The following is a 24919-nucleotide window of genomic DNA, read 5'->3' as shown; positions in this document are numbered from 1 at the left end:
TGCGAGTGTTGTCGAGTGTTAGAGTTGCTAGTGAGAGAGAGAGAGAGAGAGAGAGAGAGTTACCAAATAGTTGTCAAGTTATTTGTTGTAAATACGAGCGTTGCATTTAGTTTTCCTGTTAATCAAACATCGTTTCTCTGTCTAACTAATATCTGTATTTTCAATCCATTATTAATAAATTATAATTAATCGGACAAAATTACACCTTTAATATATTCCGATATTACATTACCGTGATGTAATATTTATCATGCTTATTTTGTACGTAAAACGAATCGTTGGAATATTCCCGAAGCTAACGAAGCATTTCCCAAAAGTTAAACCGAAGAAATTAACGCGAATAGTTAAGTGAAATTTTTCCATTAACTTGCTGACCAACCGGCAAATAAAAAATCATAAAAATTGTTTCAATGTGTTGAGGTCACGCATAACTTCTTTTTTCATTGACGATTACCAAACAGGTAAAATTTCGAAATTGTACGAAGGCCACGTGACCAGATCGTATTGGAATTTGAAGTGCATGGAAAAAGACAACTCGAAGTACAAACCTTGAGCTGTACTACTCGAAGTACAAACGTGAACTAATGGATGCATAACGCCAAACATCCGAACAGCATCTTGGAGCCCGTCATTGTTCTGAAATAAAAGAAGTGACGAATTAAAAAGACGCAGGACTAATAATAATAAAGAAAACTTAGTTCGTATTATAAATTGAATTTACATCAGAAAAGAAGCACGATCAAGCGAAACAGATCGTAGAAATGACAAATATCATCGATATACGTTTCAGTGTAATTTCACTTTTGAAAATTATTTAGTTTAATACGATCGTATTCATCGCTCTGAAACTTTCATTGTGCTGCAATTTGTGCTGCGTCTTTTTAATTTCTCTATCTTTCTGTGTTTTCGGAAAAATTACTTGAAAGATTAAGAATTGCTTGCCTTATTTTATTTTCGATTAGTTAGGATTTGATTATTCCAGGTAAGGTTTATTGTTTATAACAGGTTTTATCACTTGTTTATTATTTAGGAGTTTGTTATTTTAGGATTAGTACCTTTTAGGATTTCTTATCCTTCGAGTTTCTGTTTCAGATATTTAGGTCTATTTCAAGATGTTTTATTACATTAGGATTATTTATTCGATTAAGATAATTTAAGAGTTTCACAATGTACAAAGAAATAATCGCGTGAAATTTAGATTTATGCTTTAAACGTATTAAACACGCGGTAATTTCAATGTCTATAGCCTCGAACGTGTTCTGATTAGTTGTGTCATTGTCTGTGACATTGAAATCACAAAAATCCATTGCAAGTGTGCTGTCATGCAATGTGGATGTAATTGGGTTTTTTGGGTATTTCCTGTATCATCTGATTTGTACAGTACTATTTTAACGCAAGGACAGGAAACTTATTATATATTTCCCGTCCATTATTTGAATCGTTGTGAAGTGTAACGAATTATATTCGATTCGAGGAGATGTTAATGAATTACCCATTTCATATGTAATTACATGGAAATAAAAATCAACAGACAACGGAATTTCCAATATTTTTTTGTTTCGTCACGTCTTTTTCATAATATATCTTTTATAGGTACGTGATCTATTAATCGTTCGAATGGAAATAATTATTCGTATAATATTCAAATGATTCTAGCCATAAAATAAATTAAAACGATACCTGTCAATGATATGCAATCTGCGTATGACGTCAACCTCGATCTATGCTTATACAAGAAATTTTATCAATCAATGACTAGATATACAATAATCAAATATTATAAAATTTCCTGAAAACCTTTAGGTGTTAATATTAAGGTGTTAATATCTTTAATATTTGCAAGTTATTGTTTAGCGCTAATTAGTTAGAATGTAACAAGTGGTGTACCAGAATTGAGATAATTAAGCCACACGAACAATCTTATTTAGATCTTTTTAATTTTTTAATTCTCTTTTGCTCCAATACTTCGTAAAATTAATCTTCGTTAGCTACTACACTTCATAGAATGACAAGAGATAATTTTTCTTATATAACGTTTCATTCATAAAATCTATCATTAAAGTATATCTTCATAAAAATATCATTCCATACTAACGGTATATTTGGTGTCATACGAGATAACAGTTACCAGTGATGACATATGTAACTTTATAAAGATATCTCGTTTTATTATATATTAAAAGAATGTACTCATTGCTGCTATATTTCAGATGAAAAAAAGGAGGCAACGATTTTACAGTAAAATCGTTCGTTTACAACTGATTCATTTACATTTCATGATAATACTGTGCATTCTGAATATGCTATGATTTGGTTTAAAATAATAAATAGTCCATTCTTGCATACTATTGCTCCGGCTTTACTTGTATTTTCGATATTGGTATAAATAGAAAGACAATTAATGTCGTTCGAGTCTATTTTCGGATCATTTATATTACGTTTAATCCATATAGTTATTATATGAGACATAGTATCGTAAAATTTGGAAGAATAAAACGTTCGTACAGGATGTACATTTTATAAGAACTCCAACAAATCTGCGTGTGCACCTAAAATACAAACCGATAGTGATTGTTCATAAGTTTATATACATTATCTAATGTCAATCGAAGGTATCAATTCTTTTTCTCCATAAGAGTACTTTTTCATTTATATGTGTTCAAAAATACATGTGTTCAACCGTGAAGCATATGTCACCTACAACGAAAAAGAGTTTTCCTATACTTAATATTTCCTTTGTATACCTATGAAAGTCTATTCTTCGCGTAGTATGAAATTATGAATGAATCTGGAATATTGTTCAATCTGAAAAGAAAAATAACTTATTGACATCATTCATTGATACGAGATTCAGAATGTTTGTTTTGTCTTGCAGAGAAAGAAGGCAGCCCTTTCTTTTAATGTGAAATAGAAAGCGAAAATTTGAAAACAGATTTTTTGGAAATTTACTTGCAAATATCGTTTTCAATATCGTGATTTTCTTCCCAATGGTACTGTACTTTCAAATTTTCCAGTATCCCTCTAAAAACAAAAAGTCGAACCTCGTTATCATTAACATAGGCATTACAAGGAAGAGAAGTATTAGAAAGCAGCTCCTTTTTATTATGGATTTCTTTATAATCGTGTAAATAAGAAATTCCGGAAATTTTTTCCTCAAGAATTTAATTCTTGTGTTTTGATTGATAATTATTACACTGCATACTAACTTTTCGCATACTGTTCGCGTCTAACAATTTCCTAATAATAACTACTTCAAAATTACATATGTTCTTGCACGAATTCAAAAGTATGTATGATACAATTACAATTGATTCTAAAATAATAATTATTTAAAGATATTAAGATACTAATTAAACGTTTCACTATATTTCAAAATCTGGAACAACAAATTTTTATTTATAAAAAATGAAACTGTCTTTATATATTCTTTGTCATGATGCTATTTCTTATTACCATGTCGACATTTTTTAAAATTCATTTTGTTATCTCTACGCAATATGAAAATTCATATACTGCTTAATATTTTTTACATATTATCCATCCACCGCATGACATCTCCTGAAAAATCAAAATATTAATGTTATATTATTACAATGCTTCTTAAATTTCAATTTTTGACAAATTTGAAATCCAATATATTTTGCACAATTATTATTTATCAAAAAATTCTAAGTTAGTAACTTTCTTTTCAAATGGCAAATAACATATACTTTGACTTACCTGTAAGTTTTTGTTCCTAATCATCATTTCCTCTTATAGAACATCATTATTGTTCTCATAATTACTACCAGTGTCATAGATATTGTAGTGGCTACAACTGAATTAATAGAAAATGATAAATAACTGTGTATAACACTAACACATAACTGTGTATAACAATGACACATAACTTTTACTTACATATCAGTCGATAAGGGATTACTGTGATATCCTGTTGATGTTTCTTAAGGCACTTGATTAGCTGCGATACGGTATCATTCCTTATGGTATACTGTAGATAAGTATTTTAGAAAATAACAAGAATAAATCTAAATTATTCAGAGGTTCCAGTTTCGGCTTAGACATAAATACAGGACCATTTGCAAAGAAGAAAGGGTGCGTTTCTACAGCCTCGTTATAGTAACCATGAATACCAATCTCTGAATTACTGGTTACTAAACATAAATATCCTATAAAATTTAATATATTTCTTTAATTTTTAATACATACATGAGTTAGTAGTTCTAAATTATGAATCATCCTACCTGTGATATTACACTTTTCCTTATAATATCATCACTCAAGTGAACAACATTAAGATCATGTAAACCATGTCATCCTATCTTACTGTGAAGATACTTAGTTATGTTATCTAACATTATAAAAATATCATCAAATTCAAGTCCTTTTATTCACATCACATGGCCACGGCGATCTGGTTCTTCGTTATATAATGTTCTAAAATTTGTCGTATATATAGGATGTACAAACCGTGATATCAAGGTATCAGTTCTTCCTTCCCAAGGGACAGTTTCATTAAAATTCTGATAGAATTAAAAATTAATTATTAATATTCTAACAATCATATATGTTAAATACATTATAGTCAACGATATATACCTGAGCGAATGTAGGGGTGATTCCTTGATAATTATAAATGTCATCAGCCCACATCATTGTGCCACTTCTTTGTACTCCAGCCTCTAGATTAACAGCCTAAACAAACATACAAAATTTTATAGAAGCTGTACAAAATATAGTATATATGCGCAATATTGAAGCGTTCAAGGGAATATAAAGGTAATGTACATCACATACACGTGTACTCTCATGCAACAAAATACAATTAGATTTAATAGTATAAGCTCTTTTATTCATCATAATAGATTGGAAATTTAAGTGTCTTACGAGGGTGAGTAAAAAGTTACCCGCTCTGTCGGTGTAGAATTTATTTTAAGCAATTGTCAAAAAAGACATACATCATTTTTTGACATAATCACTCAATTTCTGTATACACTTTGTCCATTTGCTGAAGGACCTTCGTATTTTCTCGTTAAAAAATGTTTTGGGCTGAGCTGCGAACCACGAATGCATCGTCGTCTTCACCTTTTCATCAGCTTTCTCGGCATCCATCTCGCACAAACTTTTTAAAACCCAAATCTGTCGTGCACTATTGCATAAGCAGAGCCGTGGCTGATTTGCAAATGATTTGCCACATTATCCAGTGTCACTCGTCTATTCCATAGAGCATAAGTTCATGAGCACGTTCAATGTTGTCATCGTGGATGTGGACGGGCGTCCAGCTGTTTTTTCATAACACTTGTGCGATCTTCTTTGAACTTTTGTGCCCATTCAAACACACTTCGTGACAAAACACTTTCTCCATAATGTGCATTAAATCTTTGATAAATATAGGCATCAAACATAACCTCCGACCACAAGAAACGAATCACAGCATCCTGCACTGTTTTCCTGCAAATCGCCATTGCAAAGCGCCATTACTCGCGCAACGGTCACAAACGAATTGACGTAACACAATGAAACCTACGCAGCAGCACTGAACAGATATTGACGTCATACGAAGAGTGCAGATGGATCAGTACGGTCGACAGAAGTTTTAACTATCTGGAGTGCGGATAAATTTTTACCGAGAGTCGTATAGGAATCTATAATCTGTAAGTACACCTTTGGCTGAATGGAAATTTCTCTTACATATAGTCAAAAATGCAGAAACAGTGTATTGAATTGGAAAGTGATAAAAAATAAGCGAAGTTTCGAGGTTGCATGTGATTGCATGAGTACACAGGACGTTTTTAGCGAATAAAAAATAATTTTGAAAGACACGAGACTTATCTTGTATTTTATGCACTCTCTGTGTCCGAATCTCCAGAAGCTCTCTATCTTATGAAGTGTTTTAGATTAGCCGGAAAATTTTGTATGTACATGCAAGAAGTATACGATCTAAGTGGAATATTCCATTATTCTCTTGATACAACAGAAACGAAATTTACAGAACTTCTCAGAAAGTTGGTTTATTATTACCAAAATAATAGAATTAATATACGTTTATCATCTTTACATACCTAAGTCGTGGAGGTTTATCGTGCGTAAAAAATTAGTGTCGTTTCAAAGTTACATTTCGTACATTTTAAGCCTATAATTTGTAACGTACAAAACAATGTAAATTTGAGCTGTTTCTTATCTCCACAATAAGAAAATCCAACTTTACGTTTTTTACACAATGATATTTATGGAACAGTAATATCATATTATTGCATCGCTTGGAGAATGAAGTCAAGGTACGATGTGACCCTAGTGTAAACGCTGGGATAGCCAGCTGTGCCGCACTTATAAGCGTAAGACACAATACCTATTAAATACGAGGTTAATTCATGTTGTATCAGCAGTGGTCCGCCGCGGTCAGCCTGAAAGGATCGTTAAATTTTTAATCAAAGATACTGAAATATATCGATCGAATTGTATTGAAATTATACTTATATACAGTAATAATCTTCTATTGATTTGTGTATAGAAATACTCCAATTTATAATGTACATGTTATATGTATTTTGAGCAAAACTAAGATTAGAAGGAAATTAGATTAAATACCATAATGAGGTGTGAGAAGTGGGCAAAACTATTAAATTGTGTTTATCTATTATTTCTAATGTTTAAGACGTCGATTTGATGTTAATTCGAATTGACGTGTCTTCAGATACCGTATAGTTTGTAGTAACTCTGTAACTTAATTACCGTACAAGAATCCTCTCCACCCTGAGCATGTTCGGCGCATATTATACCATCAGTGATATCAGGTGCATTAGGAAATTTGGAATAAGCTATTTTGCATTCGGCGTTCTTAATCGCTGGCATTTGTACTTCCATTAATGCATTACGTCGTGGTCGTCCTACGAAGAAAATAAGAAAGATATTTAAGACTGGAACTGTTTAATTTTATTATAAAATTGATATCACTTACTATATCTTAATGCTCCCCATCCAGCAACAAGGGGGTTATAGCCGACGAAGTTGCTCTTTCGTAGGGGCTCTTTCGTACAAATGGGATATACGTACCCTGAAAAATAAAAGAATAAATGAAAATGCAGGAAACGAATGACCAAAAGTATGAGAAAGAATTGTACACGCTTTATGACACAATATATGTGTACAGTAAGAAATTTCAGGATATGATACTTCAGTAATACTCAATAGCATATATATATATATATATATATATATTTGAGGAGTTACTCGAAAATGGCACCTCCTCCACCAATCTAAGAATGGCAATATTATGATTGTGTATGTTTTCTATTCCATCCATATGTGCACAATGTGCTGCGGTCAAAACAAACCTAACCCCGTTGAGAGGGTACCGATCAAACTAGGGAGGTGTGGTTGAAGTTCCCATCTTATTTCGTCTCGGTGGCTAGTTGTTCGGGTTTCTCGAGATCGGGTTGAATTGGCAGTGGGACAAGCCTTTTGACGCCCCGATCCAAAATGCTCTTTGCCGTCTGAACTGTAGCTGTCCGGATGACACCATCGGCGCCTGGATGAACCTTGATAACTCGGCCCAGAGGCCAATGCATGGAGGGAACGTTGTCCTCTCTGAGGATGACGATTGTGCCCTTTTGGATGCTGTGTCCACCCTTGCTCCATTTATTGCGGTTGGTTAGCTCGTTCAAATACTCCTTATGCCAGCGGTTCCAAAAATGTTGTTTAAGCTGTTGGATATGCTGCCATTTGGAGAGTCGGTTCGATGGAATGTCTCTGAAATCTCGATCACGTAAGCACATTAATGAATCGCTAATGAGGAAATGTCCGGGAGTGAGGGCTAGGAGATCATTTGGATCGGTGGAGATAGGAGTTAGCGGGCGGGAATTGAGGACTGCTTCTATTTCTATGATAAGAGTATTACGGTGTTAAGCTCATATGTTTCTGTTTCTCCACTCGCGCTGCGCCATAATATCCTTTGATATTTCCGATCCTCTGGTCGTACGAGGAATTGCCGATACATTTTCTCGATGTCGCCAGTGAGTACGTACTGATGAGCGCGGAATCTAATTAATATACAAAATAAATTGTGAATTGATTCGAGAATATAGGATTTCCCCATTTTCATGATTATCGTGATTTTTGTATAAATATATTTCTTAAGATACTAATAATTAGGTAGTTATAAATTAGTATTATCAATTATTTTGCATTTATAATTCCGCCTCTAGTATAAGTGTTAATTGAAAACTAACTTTATGTTTCAAAAAGTACTAGCAAAGTCGTTGAGTAACAAGCCACTGATGCTAACACAAATAGCATTGTCGTAATTAAATATTTCTAAATATTCATTTTTCATTTTGAACCTGTAGAAACAATTTATTATATATACTATTAGCTAAGTAATTGCATATTTAATTAAGTCGAAATATAAAACTTAGTTATTTTAATAATTTAAAAAATAAAAAACTGACAAACATTTCAATTTAATTTATGGTTGGAACAAAAGACAGTTATTTTTCATTAATTGAAATATTGCAATGCAGAGTACTTTCCAAAATACGCCGAGAGTATTCCTGATGGTGAAACGAGCGTTGCTTCATCTAACGCAGCTAAAGAAAACAACATCTATGTAGTTGGTGGTACGATGCCTGAAATAGAGGGCGATAAATTGTACAATACCTGTACTATTTGGGGTCCCGATGGAACTTTGATAGCAAAGCACCGAAAGGTAAGTAATATATTCCTTTATGGCTTTGAATTTGAAAATATTGGGGTGAAGAAAGTGACTCTATCTAGGAATAATTTAGGAATATACATATGTACATACGTATACTATAACCAATTCTATAATTTACGGTTTATAAAATACGTTATGATACGGGAAACGCCCATTTTTGTTGTAATGTGTTTGTTGTTGTATAAATTTTTCACATACTTAAAATATTATTATACTTATTTTTTCTCCTTTTTAAACATTATTAAATGATAAGATTTTTTAATAAAAGAAAGTGATAAAAACGCTGTCAGTTATTAAATAAAAAATAATTAAAGTTTAGGAGTTGGTAACTTTGATATTAAATTACAAAAGTTGCAGCAATAGAATTAGCGACCACATTTTTATGTTATTAGGTACATCTATTCGACATCGACATTCCTAATAAGATTACTTTTCGAGAGAGTGATTCACTCAGTCCTGGTAACTCCCTAACGATGTGAAGGGCTGCAAAATAGGTATTGGCATTTGCTATGATATTAGATTCGAGGAAATGGCACGCATTTATCGGAACAAAGGTACAGTAACTTAATCGATCAATACTTAACTAGCAAAAAATTAAATATCTTTCTTAAATATATTCTATATAAAATTAATATAATCTGCAACTCTGTATAAAAAGAAGCTTAATTTAAAAAACCAGTATATTTGCTGAAAATGAAACAAATAAAAGAATTAAAAGCACAATAAGAGGACTGTCCTCGCATGTTCAGAAATGATGGAATGTGAACCGTGCAACTACGAAGTTAATTGGTATTCGGTGGCTTCATATTTCCTGCTTCTCTGGGTTAGGTTGCCAAATGCTGATATATCCAGCGGCATTCAATATGACCACTGGACCACTGCACTAGTCATTACTTCAGCGTTTCAGAGCGAATGATAATCAATTATACGTTACCTGCATATCACCGGCTCGTGTTCCTTAAGCAAGTTACGTCGCATGGGGACATACACAGTTGACCAATCCCTGGGGAAAGATTCTTTACGATTTGGAAACTCAAGAGAATATGGCAGTCACCGATATCGGTAATTTACAGCTTAAAATTAAAAGCGAGAGATCCATGATGTAATTAATTTTTAGTCTCGTTAATTTATCGATTTAGCCATCTTCCTCTGTATTTGTTGAATTTATTAGTAAGCATTACTTATTACTTCGTATGTTTCTTTTTTCTATCAGATCTAAAAGTTGTTGAGGAAGTAAGGGCTCAGATACCTACATTTTCTCAGAGACGTACAGATTTGTACGACACTGTCTGTAAGAAGGAGTAACTCTACACTAAAACAGAAAATGTTTTTTTATAATATTTCTACTACAATATCCCTTTTTTGTGAATTATTACTAATTTCTTATCATTTGTACTAAACGAATGACTCAATTAAGAAAACCAAAACGTTATAAATAATAATCTGTATATCTTGTGTATCAACATGTAATTGGATATTATAATAATATAGGAATGCTATAATAATATAGGATAATAATATAGGAGAATAATAATATAGAAAAAAATACATGCTTTTAAACAGCTTTAATATCGATCACATAAATTGTTATAATTCACAATGATTACGCATACATAAAAGACCCCTTGATAGTAAAATTTACGATCAAAAGGCAATTACGTATCGTTTAACAACATTTAATTTATAACACCTTTTAAACATTTAGACAGATTAACACATAACACTTCTTATATATAAACATCAATTCGAAGTTATCAGCTTGGAGAAATTGGTCGATTAATACCTGTAGATTGTCTGTCTCGATGAAAGACTTAAAGAGAGCAAAAACATGATAATGCCGCTAATATAATATTCCTTCTTTCTTGTATCTGTCTGCCTCTCAGGTCGTTTTACTAATTACAATAAGTAATTTCGACTTCTTTGCGCTCTCTTTTAACGCATTCGAGACCGAAAGAAATTCATACCAGTCAGTAGGCAAGGGTATAATATACATATTTTATATATAACTTATGTAGTAATGTATATATCATGTTAGTTTCATATTTTTTTCAATATAGAATTATTATATATATATATATATATATATATATATATATATATATATATATATATATATATAACTGTACATAATACATTATAGAATAACATAGTATATAATTTTATATTTTAAAAATATGAGGCATACTATTTAAGATTGTCATCGATTTAAAATCAAAGTATGAAAAGGATACCCTGGAGAGAGTAAAACACAGAATCATTCCAACTAAACATTCAGATCGTACCGACACCTAGGTATCGTCTTACAATTAAATCTCGGTCTCGAATGGATTAAAATGAAATACATACTTGCAGCTTCAACATCTTCAATATCGAGGAGATTCAAACTTTACAAATAAATGTAAATTGCGATGTAAAACAAAGCGATGTAAAAAGGGAAAAAGGAGGAAAGAAGAAACAGGGAAGCAAAGAGAAGAAACGAATTTTTCATTTTCTCGAAACTGGATCAAGTTTCAGGAAGACCATCCAAGTAATTGATGTCCTCTGTAATTATTTGTTAATCATGCGCGGAATCAGATCGATTCGACCTCGTTACTAGAGTAGAGACGGAAATTAATAATTCGTGTCAATTGTTCGATCGTGTTCACAAATTCAAATGCGGTTGAGTGGCGGAAACCATTTATAACACGTCCCATACAGCGTAGATCGCATACACGTCTTAGGATGTATTTTTGGTACTTATATATACTCTATATATATTCTTACTCTATATATACTTATATGTACTCTATATATATTCTCTATCTTAGATATACCATAAAATATTTCGTGAAATCGCGTATTCGTGTCTAATGTCAGGGATTCTCTTTCCATAAGTCTGCGTTTTCTATATTATCTTTCTTCCTTATCAGTAGGCATTCTCACAATTTGTGATTAATACTGCTCGTACAGGAATGTTGGGTTTTTGACGTTGTAAAATTTCACGTGAAATAATAATGCCTATATATTGACTAATTTATCAATTAATTAAATCCGTGTATATCAAGTTTTCTATAATTTAGTACTTTCGTGTAACTACAGAAATTTGATGCAATATAAAACTTGATTAAAACAGCGATTCATTAGGAAACGAGAATAATGATGCAAATATTTTTTGTAGCCATTATATAGGATTTCGATCGCATAATTAATCAGTATCAACTTATCAGTCTTTAACGGAAGGACAGAAAGAAGGGCAGACGGTACACAGACCGCAATCATGATCATTTTCATGTAGAATATCAAACTGCCGTACATCTTCGAAAACTTCGTTAGTCGTAAGGGAAGCGATGAGAAGCGTAAGAGAAGTCGATGAGAAGCGGTTATTTCAACCACCACTGTGTAGGTACTGCACTAGCCAGAAGTATCTGCGACAGAAATCAGAATACACTCTTTTTCGCATGGTTGGATCAATTTCGCGTGGGACTAACCTGATTGAACCTAACGCGGGATAATTGCTCAACTCACGACCTTAACCAGCCCGCTTGATTCTCTGTAAATGCTTGAAATTGACGCTTGGATTCTTTCCAGATTAACTAGCTTTGCCCCTCCCTCCCTTTATCTATTTTCTTAGATCGACTTAGAATGGATCGAACAAAGGCACAAAAGAATTCGAAGAAAACAACAATTTATTATCCAAATTGTTCATCGAGGGTAATCAATGCTGTATACTTCCTAGAATTAGGATGAATAGGGATTTGGAGAAACCCACCGGCCATGTCCAGAATAATAAAATATCTCGCTTTTGCAATCTCGCGACTCGATCCGCAATGAGGGGTAAAGGATACCGATCCGCGACCGTATATTTATTTAGTTCTCGAAAATCTGCCTATCATCTATCTGAACCATTGTTCGTCTTCACGAGTAACACGGGATATAGAAGGGAAAATAAAGGAAAGGAAGGTAGGGATAAGTAGAAGCTTGGGGCCAAGTTTAATTCACTGAAACCGAGCTGCTTGTATTATCACAAAACAAAATTGCCAGTACGTCATTTCCGTACTCTCGTCCTCGCGAAAATGGTTTTGCTCGTTAAGAAAAAACGAAGAGACAGGGAAGAGAGGAAAAAGCAAACGGAGAGCGCTTTTAAAAAGCTGGCGAACCGTGTGTTACCACAACGAGATACGCGGTGCTATTTGTCGCTTTAAATTGTGTCGCAACTCGTTTTTGAGATCTTTGCCAGGGACGCGTTAAAACACGCTGCAAATATATTTCTGGCTTTTCTGGGGTTTAACTGAAATATGACAAATAACGTTGTAAAACATATGTACTTATGACTTACAGAGTAATTGAGTGTACAAAATATATAGTATACAAAATAGCCAGCGATTTAGGGCTTTAAAAGATCAAAAGAAAAGAAAAGAAAAGAAAAGAAAAGAAAAGAAAAGAAAAGAAAAGAAAAGAAAAGAAAAGAAAAGAAAAGAAAAGAAAAGAAAAGAAAAGAAGAAAGATAATATGTTGTGGCAGTCTAAGTCGATCTAAGAAAATAGATAAAGGGAGGGAGGGGCAAAGCTAGTTAATCTGGAAAGAATCCAAGCGTCAATTTCAAGCATTTACAGAGAATCACTATTGAAAGTTCAATGGCCGACTAGTGAGCTTCATCCTATCTCATTTTTTAATCAGGCGATGGATCGACGAATCGTATTGATTTCGAGGATTATTATAGTTCTGTGGGAATTTTAAAGCGTGGTTTGTCTGATCTTGTCTCGTTAGCTACAGACTCTTTGGCGAGCAGCCTGAAACTTGATCCAGTTTCGAGAAAATGAAAAATTCGTTTTTCCTCTTTGCTTCCCTGTTCCTTCTTTCCTCCTTTTTCCCTTTTTACATCGCGTTAAGACCCGTTAAATAATATTGACTGCCGTGGACGCTGGCTGAGAAGTGCACTTTATAACTAGCTTTAAAATCACTGACGTCGATGAGGACAAAGGTAAGTTAGAGGGTCATTTATCTGAGCTGGTGTTATTCCGCTGTACAAACTATTTCCGGCCAGTACCTTTTATGTACTTTCGCTTCCGCTAACAAGCAACGTGCCATGTCCATCACTGTTCTATTATACCTTTCCGCTGTCCCGTTTAATTCATGTACGTATGTTGGGCAATTATTTATTCTTATACCTTTATCCCTAGCAAATTTATAAATTCGATTATTTAAATATTCTTTACCATTATCGCATCTTAATATTTTTAACCTCTTGCCCGTTAAATTTTCGGCTTCATTTACGAACTGTACGAAAGAATCAAAGACCTCATCTTTTGATTTTATACAATAGATCCTAGCTATTTTACTATAATCATCGATAAATGAAATGAAATATTTTTCTCCATTGAATCCGGTAGTCTTAAAGGGACCACATACGTCCGTATGAATAATTTCCATTATTTCCTTAGCCTTAGTTCGATTATTTTTGAAAGGTAAGTTATGCATTTTGCTTTCTATACACACCCTACATTTCAAAAGTTCCTTTTCAAATTCATTCGGTATGCCAGTCACTAGCTGCTCTTTACCCAGAATCTTTAAGTATTTAAAATTTACGTGTCCTAGCATCCTATGCCATCTTTCCTTTTTACTCATACCACTACGTTCGGCGCTGTTTACTAAGTGCTTCTTCCCTTTCAATATACTTTTTATTCTATATGTCCCATTCTCTTTGAACGCTACAGCTGTAAGTTTATTATCCTCATCTATTACTTTCGCAATATTTCCTTTGGAAATAACCGTATTCTTATTGTCTGTTAGTTTACCTAAACTAATCAAATTTGCGTACATTTCTTTCGCGTAAAATACTTTCCTCATATTTATTTTATTTTGTTTTCCGAATGCTTCAAAACAACTTATAACATTCCCAACTTTTGTCGCTTTTATCGGTCTATTATCGCCTAAATATATATTTACCGGTTCTTTTAGGTCGATAGATTTATCGAAATAATTTATATTATTAATTATGTGATCGGTACAACCGCTATCTAATAGCCACACTATTTCGTTCTTACTTATTTCATTCGTCTCACTGCTGTTTGCTGCTTGCGCCGTTGCTATCCATATGCCTGCTCTTGAGTTTCCATGCTCGCCCGTGCCGGTTGTTGATTGACGATGAAAGTTTCCACGTCCTCTGCTCGTATTGCCTTTGTTCTCTTTTCCTCTGTTTCGACCACGTGTTGGCCCATGCCAATAGCCGTTACTGCTTCCCGCTTGGACGCCATTTTGACACTCTCTCGCAAAGTGTCCTAATCTTCCACATCTGAAGCATCCTTCTTTTTTTGCAGAAAAGGCGTTGGTTTGCCTTTCTCCTCGATTGGATTTATTTTTCTTCTCTGCTATCTCTATTTTATTTTTCACATACGCTACCGTTTGATTCTCTTCTTTCAATGCGTCTATTATGTCCGCTATGTAGCTGTATTCTTCGGGTAACGTATTCAGCATGTAATTCAGCTTTTCCCTCTCACTTACTTGTGCGCCCGCACTTTTTAATTCATTGATTAATTTTTCAAAATCGTTAAAGAATGATGCTGAATCACTGTAGTTCTCCAGTCTTATGTTTTCCAATCTCCTTCTGCATACGATCTGCAGTGCCGTCGACTCTTTCAAGTACATTTCATCGAACCTTTTTATTATATCATACACCGTTTTTCCTTCCCTAACATACTCCAATTGTCTGTTCGATATTGCACTATAAATTATATTCATCGCCTTCAAATCCTTTTTGTCCCAGTCTTCATCGTCTCTTTCGTTCCTCATTCTAGTTGTAACAACCTCGCATTCCTTATATTTGAGAAACATCGTGATTCTTTGCTTCCACATTCCATAATCCTCACCATCGAATATAGGTATCATGATTTCCGATCTCTCCATTTTAATTGATTCTTCTTTTTTTTTTTTCTTTTCTTACTCAAGCGTTCCTACGTGCTCGAAGTATATTTTGTTCCTCTGAAAGTTTTTTTTTCTTTACTGAAAACTCACTCGCAAGATCGTAACCACGCACTAAATATCTTGCAAAACTAGTAACCACGCTCTGCTACCATGTTAAGGAAATTCGAGGATTTGGGAATACAAATAATTGACTATATTTCCCACACAACAGTTATACATCTATATTACACTCTGAAGAACGTCTTGCACGCACGCTTGTCGCCAACCGACTATCCTAGATTCTTCTAACATCTGGCAACAGTCTTTTGTCTCCACTAAGACCTTGACGCCCTCTGGCCCTTACACACACACTCTCATGTACAGTGTAAATGTATCACTTCCCTAACACAATTATCCCGCGTTAGGTTCAATCAGGTTAGTCCCACGCGAAATTGATCCAACCATGCGAAAAAGAGTGTATTCTGATTTCTGTCGCAGATACTTCTGGCTAGTGCAGTACCTACACAGTGGTGGTTGAAATAACCGCTTCTCATCGACTTCTCTTACGCTTCTCATCGCTTCTCTTACGACTAACGAAATTTTCGAAGATGTACGGCAGTTTGATATTCTACATGAAAATGATCATGATTGTGGTCTGTGTACCGTCTGCCCTTTTTTCTGTCCTTCCGTTAAAGACTGGTATGTTGATACTGATTAATTATGCGATCGAAATCCTATATAATGGCTACAAAAAATATTTGCATCATTATTCTCGTTTCCTAATGAATCGCTGTTTTAATCAAGTTTTATATTGCATCAAATTTCTGTAGTTACACGAAAGTACTAAATTATAGAAAACTTGATATACACGGATTTAATTAATTGATAAATTAGTCAATATATAGGCATTATTATTTCACGTGAAATTTTACAACGTCAAAAACCTAACATTCCTGTACGAGCAGTATTAATCACAAATTGTGAGAATGCCTACTGATAAGGAAGAAAGATAATATAGAAAACGCAGACTTATGGAAAGAGAATCCCTGATATTAGACACGAATACGCGATTTCACGAAATATTTTATGGTATATCTAAGATAGAGAATATATATAGAGTACATATAAGTATATATAGAGTAAGAATATATATAGAGTATATATAAGTACCAAAAATACATCCTAAGCCGTGTATGCGATCTACGCTGTATGGGACGTGTTATAAATGGTTTCCGCCACTCAACAATGACAGGAATAATTTTTTGTTACGAGTCGTTTAATTTATTCGTTCGTTAGGACGATTGGTCTGACAAATTCAAAGTCTTGTTCCGTATAAATATTTTTAAACAAGCACGTCATAAGCTTTGTATATTTTTTTTATCGCAACGAAACTGTTCAGAGAAATATTGAAATTATTAATTACAAAAGAAGACATTTACGTTGTAAAAATGTTAGCGAAAACATTTGTGAAAAAGTTACTTTGTTATAAATTCTACAAAAAGAAATATTGAAAATCACGTCCCATTTATTCAGTATTTATGCACGTATGAAAAGTATTTTGCATTCGCGCAAAAAAATCCCTTAAGGATACATATTTTATAATAATTGGAGTGTCAAAGTTATTACGCGGATTGGCGTACCTTAACCACGTGCCTTTTAATGAAACTAGGTTATTCATTTGTTATTCGTTCCTAACTTTCAACTTTATGATTTTTGCGGAATAAAATTTTATATTCCGGTTCAGTTTATAAATGATTCAGGGTAAATACATTTATTACGATCGTTTAAAGTTTAAAGAAACACCGTTATAAAGTCGTAATACGAGACAAAGCGATTCAGAACTCGAATTCATTTGTTGGAACGACGCCATGGGCAAAAGTAGATAATGGAAAACTTTCTTCCAAAGACCATTTGATAGCGCCGACGTAATCAAGAGTGTGACGATATTGCCAGAGACGTTTCTGCAAATAGAAGACTAACTTATTTACGAATTGCCGTAACACGATTGCCGCTGGTAGTATGGTTAGTAATCGCTTTATTGAATTTTCGCTTGATGTGACATCGTCGAGAGTTTCTAGCGAAATTCTTCTCCCTGTAAAACTATGTTTCTACAGCAATGACCGTAATTTTCGAGTTACCGTTTGCGAAGAAATCTTTTTCTTTGTTACGTGTAATAGATTATTTTTAAGTTTTAAGTTTTAAATTACATTGGTAACCTTCTATAATTTATTACTCGAAGGTGGTAATTTTTTCTTAAATAGTTTGCTTTTCCTATAATTTATTATAATATATTTTACTACAGAATCCTCAAAAACATGATGTATGTATATATATATCCTGAAATATTATCAGTCTATTGTCAAGTTATAGAACATTATGGAAATTGCCAATTAAAGTCATAAAAAACAAAAAATAAGGAAGTTCGTTAAAATATGTGATTTTCCAATCAAGATATAGAATTTATTCGAGTAATATAGATTACGGTAGAGATGGTGACGGTAACAATGAGTGGACTGATTCTTCGTGCGAAAACAAATTGGAAGCGCAGAGCGATGTATTGTTTCAGCGAATATCGATTTTAAAGCACGGTTTTAAAGCACGGTATAATCAATTTTTTTACATAAAATTATATTGTATAGGCTATTGTTATTTAAACATTTTAAATTGGATGGTTTTTACATATGCTAAAAAAATGGAAAATGATGATGATGAATCAATGACACGTAGAAAATTATAATCTATTGTATTGCTGTTATCTAATGGTGTTGTAGTTGACTGTATGGTGGATGTATCTAATGGTGTTGTAGTTGACTGTATGTTGTTCAATATTGCTATGAAACTCTTCTGATTCATTGTCACTTATACGAAGGATGGAAGTATACGAAATTGATAAAATTATTAATAATATTTACGAAGAGAAAGTAAACTGTTGGATATATGACAAAATAATTCTATTTTAAATGCGAGACTGGTCAGCGTGGTTATTTTGTTTACAAAATCAAACGAATTTAATGAATGTAATGGTAAGGAAGTAACTATAAGTGGCTGTTAAACTATTTTTATGCTTGAAAAGTAATTCGCAAAGTAATGTAAAGCAGTACTACTGAGTTGTACATAACCTCTTTCAGAATTTGTTCTTAACCTCTTGCTTCATAACTTCCTTAATTATACTCTTCAAATTTATGGACTACTTCGATGTTGTTACGAACAGAAACTGATAAAATATTAATCTTAAATATAGATTGAAATGAAAGCTTGTCACGTAAATATATATATGTACTAGTTACTCAAACTATGGATCACATAACCTATACAAAAAAAAAAAAAAAAAAAAAAATTATTGTACACTATAAAGCAAGAGGTTAAATCTTTAATCTGTTAAGAATTAAATTTTTTATTGTAACTGCGAAAATTATAAAAGTACCAAGCGAAGCAAGTACGGAATATATGCGGAATATGAATCGCTCAACGAGCCAAAGAGCGGCTCAGTGACAAAATTAGTAAAGTAAAGACCACAAATATTACAACATTATATTCTACCACAAAATAATTCACTATACAAAAAAGGTACACAACGAATCGATTTTTCACAACGATAAGAGTCAACAGAACCAATCAAGACCAGGCGAGACTCTCATAAGACAACGATATCAGAGGGATCAAATCAGCGACTTCAATCTATGTTACAGAATATAGTTATCAAGAAAAATTGCTCTTTTCATGAAAAGTATGGTAATGATACTCTTATAATACATTGTATATCTGGCAGTCGTATGTGCCCGTGACCATCGGAAATGTAAAGACAACGCTTGTAGAAAGTGATAGCGCCATCGCGTTTTAAAAACGCGTTAGAAGAAGGACGGTTTCGCTATCCAAGGCGAATCGAAAAGTGTGCGTGTTGCGAGAATCAGAGTTGATCGAGACGTCGAAGCATAGAGTCGTTAGAATTGAGTTGCGAGTGTTGTCGAGTGTTAGAGTTGCTAGTGAGAGAGAGAGAGAGAGAGAGAGAGAGTGAGTTAGTTACCAAATAGTTGTCAAGTTATTTGTTGTAAATACGAGCGTTGCATTTAGTTTTCCTGTTAATCAAACATCGTTTCTCTGTCTAACTAATATCTGTATTTTCAATCCATTATTAATATATTCCGATATTACAAATGGGGGCTCGTCCGGGATTGAATAAGACAGAGAAACGATACGATTTAACGGAGCTATTTGTGCGGGAGTAGAAAAGAATAGAATAAAATGGCAAACGTTGAAGACGAACGATTGTCGGGTGAAGAGGATTTGACGCTGGAGGAGCTGAGGAGTAAGCTCGCACAGATGAATCTGCCTATATCCGGTGCGAGATCAGTGCTGGTTGCCAGGTTGAACAGAGCGTGCAAACCTGGTCGATCTACTCCTAAGGATTCGAAGCGTGGCGAAGAACCAACAAACCAGCGAGATCTAAGAAGCAAGCAGAGAGCCGAACGCAGTCAAGAGGGAGAGGAAGACCTCGAGAAGCTGAGGACGAAAGAGCTGAGAGCGCGTCTCGTTAGCTTGGGGTTGAAGGTAACGGGAAGAGTGCGCGGCTACAGGCGGCCCTAGAAGGAGACGATGTATCGTCGGAAGAAGAGAGCTCCGACGAAAGTGAAGGCGAGGACGATAAACAAGGCGCGCGAGAATACAGGAGAGGCACGCGAGCGGTGTATCAGGACCGCGATGAGTATCAGCAGAAGTATATGCGTCGGTTCGATGTTGAGTCTTAAAGACGTGGAAGACTCATTAGAGAAATTCAGCGTGGATGATCTGCTGAGTGTAAATCAGTGGGTGGAAGACTTCGAGGAAATGGCAGAAGTGTGGGGTTGGTCAGACGCCCACATGGTGGCCTATGCTAAGAAATTACTCGCAGGCTCCGCTCAGACCTTCGTACGACAAGAGCGATGCGCGAAGTTCTGGGCAAAGCTAAAAAGGGCGTTGAGGAATGAGTTTGAAAATGTAGTAAGCGACCAACAGATACATGGCGAGTTATCCCATAGAAAGAAGAAAGCAGATGAGAGTCTGCAACAATATATGTATCACATGTGCGGGATTGCAAAACAAGGAAGGGTTGATACGCAATCCTTGATAGACTACATTATTCAAGGCATTCCCGACGAGGTCGCGAACAAGACTGTGCTATACGGAGCCAGGAATATCGAGCAATTAAAAGAGCGTTTCAGGCGCTACGAAGCGATAAAAAGAGATATGGAGATGAGGACGAAATTTGAGGAGCCGAAGAGTAGCAGGGTAAAGCCGGTGGCGAAGCTGTCCGAAACCGAGAGGAACAAGGAACCCGGTCGATCTGGAGATGCGAGGAAGGCGCGATGCTACAATTGCGGTGATGCGGAGCACGTGTGTGCGGAGTGTCCGAGCAAGTCGAGAGGACCTAAATGCTTCAAATGTAAGGAGTACGGACACATCGTATCAAGTTGCGTCAATTTGGGTGAGCCCTCAAAAAAAGTTTACAGCGTGTTTCGGTCGTTACAAACAAGGCGTGGTAAGGATGTTAAGATGGAAAATTTCGAATTGAGCGCGTTGATAGACACCGGTAGTGAGCTGACTCTAATGCGAGCAGATCAGCATGTGAAAATCGGAGCGCCCAGATTAAGTCGGGAAATCGTTGGATTTGGCGGTGTCGGTTCCGAAAGGAATTTTACGCTCGGGAAATTTTCGACGAACATTATTATAGACAATGAGTCGTACTGTATAACCATACACGTAGTTCCAGACACAGTGATGCAACATTCGCTTATTATTGGCGCAGACTTTTTGGACACTGTTGAAATAAGTATAAAAGGGGGAGAATCTTTTATTAGTAGAATAAAGGACGAAAATCCCGATGAGTGTCCGGAAGTCCTCAAGATAGATGTAGAGACACAGGCGAGTGAGATAGATTTGTCACACGTTAAGGACATGCAACATAGGCTAAAAAGAGATTTGAAGAGAACCAAAGCATTGCTAAGAGACGCTCAAACGATGCTGGAGAGATCGAAAGGTGACTCGACGGGTAAAGCAGCTTTACGACAGCTGAAGAACCAGTTAGAAGATGCAGAATGCGCTAGAGCAGTTGCAGTTAAAGCGAAACAGGCACTGGAGCAAGAACCGAATGAGACGCGGGCTTCGTTGCAGGAAGTACTGCGGCAACGTTCCGAAGCAGAAGATCGTGTTAATGTAGCTAGTCGCGAACGAACTGAGCTACTGTCGCAATTGGAAGAAAATAAAGAAGAGTTAGCAGAAGTTTTGAAGAAGTATCGGGCAGCTGTGCAGCAAGTGTCGGAGGAACGGAGAATAGTGGCAAGACACGTGGTGATTGGTAAAGTGGACCACGAGATGGTGTCCTCGTCGGATTCTTGCGGCCAGCAAGAGGACTTAGCGAACATCACGAGGAGGAAGAATCTGGCTAAACAACAGCAACAGGATGTTGTTGATGATATTTGCGAATTTACTGAGAAGGATAGCGTTGCGGGTGTGAGGGTTGTTTCAAGTTTTCGGATAGACTCGAAGAGAGTGAATGCAAGGCGAACGAAAAGACAAGGGAAGTCGCACGCGCGGAATCCCTCCAATAATATCGATACGAAGATTCGATATACAGAGGATGTGGATGACGAGGACGACGATGGGATTGTCGAGGACACGATGAACGTGAAGACCTTCGAAAAAGAAGAGATCATAGTCTCGGTAGATGGTAAGTTGTTAACGTCTTCCATGTACGAACCGAGCCTACGAAAATGTCACGATGCTGCCACGACGATCAAAGCCCCTGACAAGAGTGAAATGGGTAAACAAACAACGGAGAGGAAGATAGAGGAAGAGCGAAAGAGGAGCAGTAGCATCGAGGACGAACAGGCCGCGGTGTTCCAAGAGGAACGAGATCAGCTGCGTGCGGACGCAAAGAGACGGATTGAGGAGATCCAAATCCGAAACAAGCGGGCGTATAACAGGAGACGCAAGAAGGCGACAGCATACAGGACGGGAGATCTAGTGGCAATCGAGAGGATGCAGAGGGGTCCCGGGCTAAAGCTGCATCCGAAGTTTCTTGGACCGTATCGGGTGATAAAAGTCCTGCGAAATGACCGATACATAGTGCAGCGAGAGGGGGAGCACGAAGGGCCACGTACAACTTCCACGGCAGCCGATCACATGAAATGGTGGAATGCTGACGATAGTGATGTAAGTGCGAGCGGCGATGATGAGCACATCTGAGGGCAGATGTGATTGTCAGGAAAGGCCGATTGTGATATCGTAGAATAGCTTTGCTTGGAGATCGGCTGAAAATAGAAAAACCGTGTACGTCGTGTTTCTGTGGTTCGTTTACATTTAAGAGTGCCTACGTGACTAAAGGCACGTAGTTGGTAGTTCTTACATAGGTATGAGGGAAACAATAGACAACGTTAGAAGAAAGACGGTTTCGCTATCCAAGGCGAATCGAAAAGTGTGCGTGTTGCGAGAATCAGAGTTGATCGAGACGTCGAAGCATAGAGTCGTTAGAATTGAGTTGCGAGTGTTGTCGAGTGTTAGAGTTGCTAGTGAGAGAGAGTGAGAGAGAGAGAGAGTTAGTTACCAAATAGTTGTCAAGTTATTTGTTGTAAATACGAGCGTTGCATTTAGTTTTCCTGTTAATCAAACATCGTTTCTCTGTCTAACTAATATCTGTATTTTCAATCCATTATTAATAAATTATAATTAATCGGACAAAATTACACCTTTAATATATTCCGATATTACATTACCGTGATGTAATATTTATCATGCTTATTTTGTACGTAAAACGAATCGTTGGAATATTCCCGAAGCTAACGAAGCATTTCCCAAAAGTTAAACCGAAGAAATTAACGCGAATAGTTAAGTGAAATTTTTCCATTAACTTGCTGACCAACCGGCAAATAAAAAATCATAAAAATTGTTTCAATGTGTTGAGGTCACGCATAACTTCTTTTTTCATTGACGATTACCAAACAGGTAAAATTTCGAAATTGTACGAAGGCCACGTGACCAGATCGTATTGGAATTTGAAGTGCATGGAAAAAGACAACTCGAAGTACAAACCTTGAGCTGTACTACTCGAAGTACAAACGTGAACTAATGGATGCATAACGCCAAACATCCGAACAGCATCTTGGAGCCCGTCATTGTTCTGAAATAAAAGAAGTGACGAATTAAAAAGACGCAGGACTAATAATAATAAAGAAAACTTAGTTCGTATTATAAATTGAATTTACATCAGAAAAGAAGCACGATCAAGCGAAACAGATCGTAGAAATGACAAATATCATCGATATACGTTTCAGTGTAATTTCACTTTTGAAAATTATTTAGTTTAATACGATCGTATTCATCGCTCTGAAACTTTCATTGTGCTGCAATTTGTGCTGCGTCTTTTTAATTTCTCTATCTTTCTGTGTTTTCGGAAAAATTACTTGAAAGATTAAGAATTGCTTGCCTTATTTTATTTTCGATTAGTTAGGATTTGATTATTCCAGGTAAGGTTTATTGTTTATAACAGGTTTTATCACTTGTTTATTATTTAGGAGTTTGTTATTTTAGGATTAGTACCTTTTAGGATTTCTTATCCTTCGAGTTTCTGTTTCAGATATTTAGGTCTATTTCAAGATGTTTTATTACATTAGGATTATTTATTCGATTAAGATAATTTAAGAGTTTCACAATGTACAAAGAAATAATCGCGTGAAATTTAGATTTATGCTTTAAACGTATTAAACACGCGGTAATTTCAATGTCTATAGCCTCGAACGTGTTCTGATTAGTTGTGTCATTGTCTGTGACATTGAAATCACAAAAATCCATTGCAAGTGTGCTGTCATGCAATGTGGATGTAATTGGGTTTTTTGGGTATTTCCTGTATCATCTGATTTGTACAGTACTATTTTAACGCAAGGACAGGAAACTTATTATATATTTCCCGTCCATTATTTGAATCGTTGTGAAGTGTAACGAATTATATTCGATTCGAGGAGATGTTAATGAATTACCCATTTCATATGTAATTACATGGAAATAAAAATCAACAGACAACGGAATTTCCAATATTTTTTTGTTTCGTCACGTCTTTTTCATAATATATCTTTTATAGGTACGTGATCTATTAATCGTTCGAATGGAAATAATTATTCGTATAATATTCAAATGATTCTAGCCATAAAATAAATTAAAACGATACCTGTCAATGATATGCAATCTGCGTATGACGTCAACCTCGATCTATGCTTATACAAGAAATTTTATCAATCAATGACTAGATATACAATAATCAAATATTATAAAATTTCCTGAAAACCTTTAGGTGTTAAT

At 35.2% G+C, this 24919-nt stretch overlaps 2 protein-coding genes across 4 annotated transcripts; one reads left to right on the top strand and one right to left on the bottom strand.

Annotated features, from left to right (window-relative positions):
• Positions 1 to 1918: 1918 nt before the first annotated feature.
• LOC143304564 (venom serine protease Bi-VSP-like) lies at positions 1919 to 7920 on the bottom strand. 3 transcript variants are annotated; one of them, XM_076627031.1, is made up of 9 exons: positions 7335 to 7920; positions 6959 to 7054; positions 6733 to 6887; positions 4908 to 6404; positions 4245 to 4695; positions 3901 to 4169; positions 3721 to 3817; positions 2950 to 3558; positions 1919 to 2805 (listed from the first exon to the last, which is right to left on the bottom strand). In XM_076627031.1, exons 1-4 carry the CDS (start codon positions 7636 to 7638, stop codon positions 6249 to 6251), a joined length of 711 nt encoding a protein of 236 aa, XP_076483146.1. In that variant the 5' UTR covers positions 7639 to 7920; the 3' UTR covers positions 1919 to 2805; positions 2950 to 3558; positions 3721 to 3817; positions 3901 to 4169; positions 4245 to 4695; positions 4908 to 6248. The 3 variants fall into 3 exon arrangements, with proteins under 3 accessions (XP_076483146.1, XP_076483145.1, XP_076483144.1); XM_076627030.1 differs by having other exon boundaries at positions 1919 to 3021; positions 3207 to 3558; XM_076627029.1 differs by having other exon boundaries at positions 1919 to 3558.
• LOC143304562 (uncharacterized) lies at positions 5565 to 24648 on the top strand. Its single transcript, XM_076627024.1, has 5 exons — positions 5565 to 5654; positions 8520 to 8704; positions 9106 to 9267; positions 9542 to 9775; positions 16091 to 24648. Exon 5 carries the CDS (start codon positions 20186 to 20188, stop codon positions 22811 to 22813), a length of 2628 nt encoding a protein of 875 aa, XP_076483139.1. The 5' UTR covers positions 5565 to 5654; positions 8520 to 8704; positions 9106 to 9267; positions 9542 to 9775; positions 16091 to 20185; the 3' UTR covers positions 22814 to 24648.
• Positions 24649 to 24919: the final 271 nt, after the last annotated feature.

Source organism: Bombus vancouverensis, unplaced genomic scaffold (genome assembly GCF_051014615.1).
Source record: "Bombus vancouverensis nearcticus unplaced genomic scaffold, iyBomVanc1_principal scaffold0040, whole genome shotgun sequence".
Lineage (NCBI taxonomy): Eukaryota > Metazoa > Arthropoda > Insecta > Hymenoptera > Apidae > Bombus > Bombus vancouverensis.
The sequence above is the reverse complement of the archived record's forward strand: the minus strand, read 5'-3'. Positions and strand labels throughout refer to the sequence as shown.